Source organism: Daktulosphaira vitifoliae, unplaced genomic scaffold (assembly GCF_025091365.1).
Source record: "Daktulosphaira vitifoliae isolate Bord-2020 unplaced genomic scaffold, ASM2509136v1 Scaffold_4, whole genome shotgun sequence".
NCBI classification, from domain to species: Eukaryota; Metazoa; Arthropoda; class Insecta; order Hemiptera; family Phylloxeridae; genus Daktulosphaira; species Daktulosphaira vitifoliae.
Genome location: NW_026099575.1, coordinates 17,961,334 through 17,968,389, shown reverse-complemented (window position 1 = coordinate 17,968,389; position 7,056 = coordinate 17,961,334). Strand labels below are relative to the sequence as shown.

The 7,056-nt window shown below is 26.0% G+C and overlaps 1 protein-coding gene across 1 annotated transcript in view; it reads left to right on the top strand.

The window, feature by feature from the left end:
- The window catches only part of LOC126904972 (uncharacterized), a 17,528-nt gene extending 11,988 nt beyond the window's left edge, over positions 1-5,540 (top strand). The window contains exons 9-11 of the mRNA XM_050684376.1: positions 2,889-3,116; positions 3,494-3,745; positions 5,215-5,540. Coding sequence (XP_050540333.1) covers positions 2,889-3,116; positions 3,494-3,745; positions 5,215-5,381 — 647 coding nt within the window. The 3' untranslated portion in view covers positions 5,382-5,540. The remainder of the gene's footprint in view (positions 1-2,888; positions 3,117-3,493; positions 3,746-5,214) is intronic.
- Positions 5,541-7,056: the final 1,516 nt, after the last annotated feature.

Genomic DNA, 7,056 nt, shown 5'->3' with positions numbered 1-7,056 from the left:
GTGAAGATGGGCAGAAATCTTATATTTGAGGTGTTGGTTTTCATACTTAATACATTCAGTTAAAATACGTTTTACTGTGGTGATAGGTTCCACATGATTCATATAGTGGTTCTTCTTTTCCTCCCATTCATGAGAAAATCGGGTTGTCCTATTCTCAGTCGGTTTATTATCACATTATCTTTACTTATAGGTAAGTAGCTAGGCCATTTATCTGTTCCTCTTTTTATTTCTTTTATGTGGCCAAATCTTCTGTTTTAAAGTTTTAGTATAATTAATAGTATTTGAAGAGTCGCTTATAATGCTATTGCCTGCGTTGCAAATTTACAGATATCTGACAGCTTGTACATTTTCTTATCATTTGACATAATGACTGCTATTCCAACTCCTTCTCAATTTTCAGAAGCATCAGTATATACTTGTATGTGGTCCTAGTNCATCAGTATATACTTATATGTGGTCATAGTAGTTATCTATTAAACTTTGACTTCAGGAAGTGTTTGGTTTTCTAATTCTGTATTAATTTTACATTCACTATACCAAAGTGCGTTAGAGTTATATTTTTTATTAACTATGTTAGTTAATTAAATAGAGTAACTGTTCATAACTTTCTTTTGTTCGTTACTTCCATGCTATTGTTTTTGACTGTTCTTGCTAAATATTATTATTTATTTGCTAAATACCATTGTTAAGTTCTCCAGCTATAATGTAAATACTGTAGATGGATTACTTTTGAAGGCGCCTATAGCTAAATATCAGTACAATATTATTAGTGTTATTAGAAGTTATAAGTGTTGATTGGGTAGCTGTTATGCATAACATAGTTATGTTTTGATTTATTAAGTGATTTATGTATTTTTATAAGCGTATTTTCACCTCCTCCTCGGGATGTATGTGAGAGTGTTTTTATAGTGTTAACAGTTTGCATTGTCTTTTTTTTAAGATATTTGATTTAAGTTTTTTGTCTAATATGGCCCTCGGTATCTTGATCAAATTGTCTTATTTAATCATATGACTATCTAATTTTATTTTAAATTGTTCAATTTTTCATTATTTTATAAACATAATGCATTTTGTTTTGTCATGGGCAAATTTAAAACCTGATTGTGACGCCCGAAATGTAAGTTTGTTTATAGTATTTCGATGTTGTTCTTGGATTGTACTTTTGCTTTGACACCAAAAAATAAAGTCATCCACGAATTAAATGAATTTATTTGGTGAAGTTGATTAACTTATATTGAATTCTATTGCTCATTTACATTTTTTGATTAAATAGTTTATTTTTGTACTACAGACATTTTTGTAAAATATTTTTATAAATTAATAGCAGTTAACACATTGTCTCCCAGAGTGCTCTCTTTTCTGTCCAATGCACGATGAGAGCCGTGTGTACAACATAGACAAATTCTTATCTGTATATTATGGTAAAAATAATATTCAAACTATAATATAGTTACGCAATAAATTTAGTTGTACGCTTATCATTCAAACTAGTAATATTTTTAAATTAACGAGGTGTTTTGATTCTTTTTATATAGAGCTAACAAATTATTAATCAAAAAATTCTGATATCAGGTAAATTCATTTTAGGGTTATAATCTCTCACATTTCAACCACACAATTGTTTATTATAATGAATAATGCTAATAATAAAAACCATAATGTTGTCGTTTAAATTTTTTTTTGTTGTTAAAAAAAGATATAAACTATACAAATATAAAACAATTACTTATGATAAAAATAATATTATTGCATATAAATAACTTTGAAAAAACAATAACTTGTGGAAACTCTGTCTTGTGGCGGGACTCCAACTAACTTAAATAATTTAGTAATTTAAAGAGCTATTATAACATAATTAATTTTATAATTGATGTAGATCTCTACTTCAAGATCTTTTTAGGTGACGTGGAGGTTTATTTGAAATTTTTTGTGAGGACAGCGTTTTAATAAGAGGTTTTGGTTGATTTTAAAATCGGTTGTGTAATTTTTTGTATTTGAAGATGGCAGTTTGTTTTACGGTAAGGTGTTAAGATCATTATGCATTGATTAATTTGATATGTAAGGAGGGGCGTTGAGTATACGGCGAAAATACTTTGATTGGAGAACTTGAATTATGTTAATGTTCGACATTTTTGCTGCAACCTATAGCTCAATATCGTACAACTACATAGTTTAAAAAGGCGTTTATATATTATGACTTTGTGTGCAAGTCAATTTTGACATTTCTATGGTGTAATGGCTATAGTGTACTAAGACGCTAAGACGGTTCACAGTTATTAATTTTGGAATGGATGTTGTGCGACCAGATAAGCTTATTGTCAAAGTTAATACCAAGATATTTAACTTTAATTGAAGTGAGAATAGGATTATTATTAATAAAAACTTGTGGGAGATTGATAGCACGGAGAGTAAAAGTAATATGACAGAATTTATTTTCATTTAACATAACGTGCCATTTTTGGTACAAGTCATGTGGTGTAGGTGTAATATAAGTGGGACAGGAACGGTTGTTTGATATAGTTTATGTACTAATATTTTCGTCTAATAGATAAAAAACAAAATGTATGAAAACAAATTTGATTTTTCTTAAATTAATTTAGTACTTTAATTTGTGTAATAAGTTATTTGAATAAAAAAGAAACAATTGAAAATTCGAAAAATTCTAGTTCTTTTGCCAATAATCTTACATTTATATATAATAGTCTAATTTAACGTATTTATTTTACAGTTATTAAAGATTTTATACGCGAAATGCATATCAATATATTTTTTGTGAAAAACAAACATTTATTGGTTTGAGTCTTTTGATGTAAACAAGAATTAATTTATTGTTAGCTAATAAAATGATTATTTAAGAAAGGTTTATAAATTGAATACTTCTTTTTTAGACAAATACTCAGAATTAGATATTGTTGCTAACGCACACATACTATTTGTCGCCGGATTCGAGACTGTGTCTACATCAATGAGCTTTTGTTTATATGAACTTGCTTTAAGAAAAGACATTCAAGACAAAGTAAGAAATGAAATCCTCAAAGTTAAATCTGAAAATAATAACGGTGAATTAAATAGTGATTGTTTAGGAAAACTTCATTATTTACATATGGTTATTAAAGGTGAGAAGTTAATGTTTAGCAAAATTATTATAAGTAAGATGTATTATATAATAATAGTTAATTACAATTTTTAATTATTCTATTCATGTATAGATTTTCATAGATTTTATAAATAAGAAATATGTAACAACTTACTAATTATTAGCTTCGATACAAGAAACTTAGTTTTACTATGTGTTTATTTTTTGTCTGTTACCACTTATTTTCAGCTCTCATCGTACCAATTTATTTCAACGATATGTCAAAATATTGCTAATCGTATCTAGTTGAAGACATTGACTTTAGAAATTGAAAAACTTCCCTCGTTCCCTGTAAATGAGGGAAATATTCAAAAAACCACTAATTCTTAAAATTGTATAGCTTTTTTTTGTGTTTAGAAACTTTGAGGAAATACCCTCCACTTGCAGTATTGAATAGACAAGTAACACAAGCATACACGTTGCCTGGAACAAGTATAACTTTAACACCGGGAACAAAAATTATTATCCCTGTAAGATCTATTCATTATAATCCAAAGTATTATCCAAATCCAACAGAATTTGATCCCGAACGTTTTTCTGATGAAAACATTGATAAAGTTCATCCTAACATTTACATGCCTTTCGGAAGTGGACCACGATTATGCATTGGTAAACATATTGAACAGTAAAATATAAGTATTAGACATTATTAATACACATAATATATTGGACATTTCAATATGTTATAATATATTACAGCGGCGGTTTCGACGGGGAAGCAAAAGAGGCACTGTCTCTCTTTGAAACGAGTAGAATATATAATATAATATAACATATTATACATTAATTTAATGATATAATATCCTAAGCATGATAACTAAACATTCTTTAAATAATTATTTAAATAACTGTACGTATAAGTAAAAAATGTGGTTTAAAATTAAGGAAGACTTTTTTATGCGGTGGAAAAGCTCAAGTTAGACTCCTCCTAGGATGACCACATATATCTAAAATTGATATAAAGACGACTAAAATCATATTTTTGAATTTTAGAAAATTTATATTTTTTTAATGCGGATTTATTCTATACATTCTAATTTAAACTACTAACTATATTTTATTTTTGAAGATTAATTTATTTTCATGTAAAAAATACGAGTAAAACAAATAAAATTAAAAATTGTTTAAAAACATGCTGTCACTTTTATTTATCATCACATCATATAAATTTCCCATTGCGATAAAAATATTACAAAAATTGAATCTTTCCTGTACTAAACAAGCACTATAATATAATACCATTATATTATATAATACTAATAGATAGTATTTATGGTTTTCCATTTATTAATAGGACCCTATGTAATAATTAAATCATGCACTTAATAAATATTTGCCTATCAAAGTTATAAATATATACATATAGGTATATTTGAAGTATTTATTCATTGAGTTACACGTTTAAAACTATACCATTAAATAGAAGATTGTCTACTAAAAAGATTCTGTTAAAATTATCTGTTATTCTTTACGTAATTGTCGACCTAAGTTATAGTTAATTCAATACTATTCAATACTTTGGGTAAGTGGGAGCGATTAAGGGCGATTGTTTTCCTTATGTACGTGTTAGCTATAAAATTTCAAACATCCATTATAAAACTCTACATACCTACCTTAGTGGTTAATACCAACGTTCAATTTCTTCAAGATTATACATCTACGGATATAGGTATTCATTTATACATTAAATGAAGAATACAAGATAAAAACTGTAAAAGCCAGTTTTAGGCGATTTTGATTTTATGGTGTTGTGAACTTTTATTATTTTGTGAATATTTGAAATTTATGATAATATTTTTCAAATGTTTTTCAGAATAATTTTATTTAATCTATTTATAAGTTTTTTTTTATTTAATTTTAAATTTATTTTTGAGGCAAGAAGTAAATGTGGCTAACTCTCTGATCTCTTTATGCACATTCCTGTTTAAGTTTTTGCCACCTCGAAAACTTTACCTTAGAAACGCACGCCACTAATTGAAATAAAATATTTAATATTATATGTGTTTAAAAAGCACGAATAAATATACTTTTGATATAGATAAAAACTATTATATATTATGATGTTTATTTATATGTAGCTAAAAGGTTTGCTGAGATGGAAATGAAATTAGCATTATCAGAAGTATTAATCAACTATGAAGTTTTACCATGCAAAAAAACACAAATACCCATTAAATATATTATTGGAAGTTTTGTAAGTGCTCCTGAAAGTATTTGGCTCAAGTTTAGATCAAAAAATATTTAAACAAAGTTTTATCAGTAAAAAATTAGTCTTAAAAAAACTCACTTAGATGAATTATGTTTTTTAAATTTATACAAAACTTTTTATTATTGAAAAAAATATGTATATATAATAAATAACTACATTTATTTTATAAATTAATAGATTAATTATAAAAACGTGTAAGACTAAGTTTATTAAAAAAGATATAAGCTTCGATTTGATGCTGAGAAAATATTGTTTTTATTATGTGTTTTTTTTTTTTTGCTTGCCATTTCACAATATTTTTACCTAATTAATTATTGAAATTCAACAAATTTTATTTAGTTAAAGACATTAATCTCAAAATTAAAATATTTCTTAAAAAATTACAATTTTTAAAATTAGTATATTTGGATGTTTCTGTTACAATTTTTATTGTTATAAAATGTTGAAAAATTGTAATAATGAATTTCAATAACTGGTGGATAACGACTGTTGAATTAGTAGTTTAAAAAATATTAACATTTTTATAACAAGGTGGGAGGAGTGTGCAGTTCATCAATGTCGAGAGACAAGAATAAACAGACCTCCATTCAATATATTAAATAATTTTATTAATTTTCAAAATACTGTTCTAAAAATTGTCATCAACAAGATATTTTCTTAGATAAATTATTTTACACTATTTTATATTTTTTTAGGTAAAAGTTTTTAAAAATAAATATTCTATTGTTGCAACAGTACACTAACATGTTGGTGCACAAAGAAGAGACTCCTTCTAAATATTAATTATTTATTATTTTTAAATTATAATTAGCTTATGAAAGTGAGATTTTTTTTATTAATGATTAGAATATTAGTGGTGGTTTCAATTAAAAATTTTAAACTGAACTTGTCTCTAATATTAAAAAATTTGCTAAGCATGTATTATTAAACTAACGGCCCAGGGGCATAAAAATTATTTTAGCTTTAAAAAAATTGAATTGCTTAATTTAAGAAGTATTCATCAAAATAAAATAGATCAATTATAAATTGCTTAAACTAACCAAAATTTTATAATATTAACGGTAGCCCAAGTGAAAATGGATTCCTTGCCTCGGTGACTAATACACTCCTGGTTACGGATATTTTGTTTTATTTTTTCATACAGCTATGTTTGAAAAAGAAATCATTTTTACATTAAAGACTAGCAATTAGGTAAAATTAAGTTGCCGATTTAAATAAATTATAGATACACTGGCACAAATTATTAAATCATGTTGATAGTTCTTAATATATGTAATTACTTTTATTATTATTTATTTGTCAGTAGTGAAAATATTTTGATTAGAAAATATTTTATTTATAAAGAGCTGCATATATAATGTTGACTTGTTTTACATTTATTATTCTGTTTTATAAGTTTTGAAACTTTTTACAAACTACAGGATGTATTGGAAGTTTTCGTGGCTTCCTCGACATTATTTCAAGGGAAATGCAAATACCCCTTTCCGATTTGCCGACGAAGTATCTCTGATTGTATATGTCCGTAAGATATTTACGGCCCTTGGCAAACTGAAGTCGCTAATCAAGGTATTATTTATTAAGGAATACGGGCTAGTTAAATCTCCTTTGCATTATCTTGTAATTTTTTGCTAAAATGTATGAAATGACTATAAAATGACATGATTCAATTATTATGCGTGATCCAATTGAACCATAGTATTTATATAGAAGA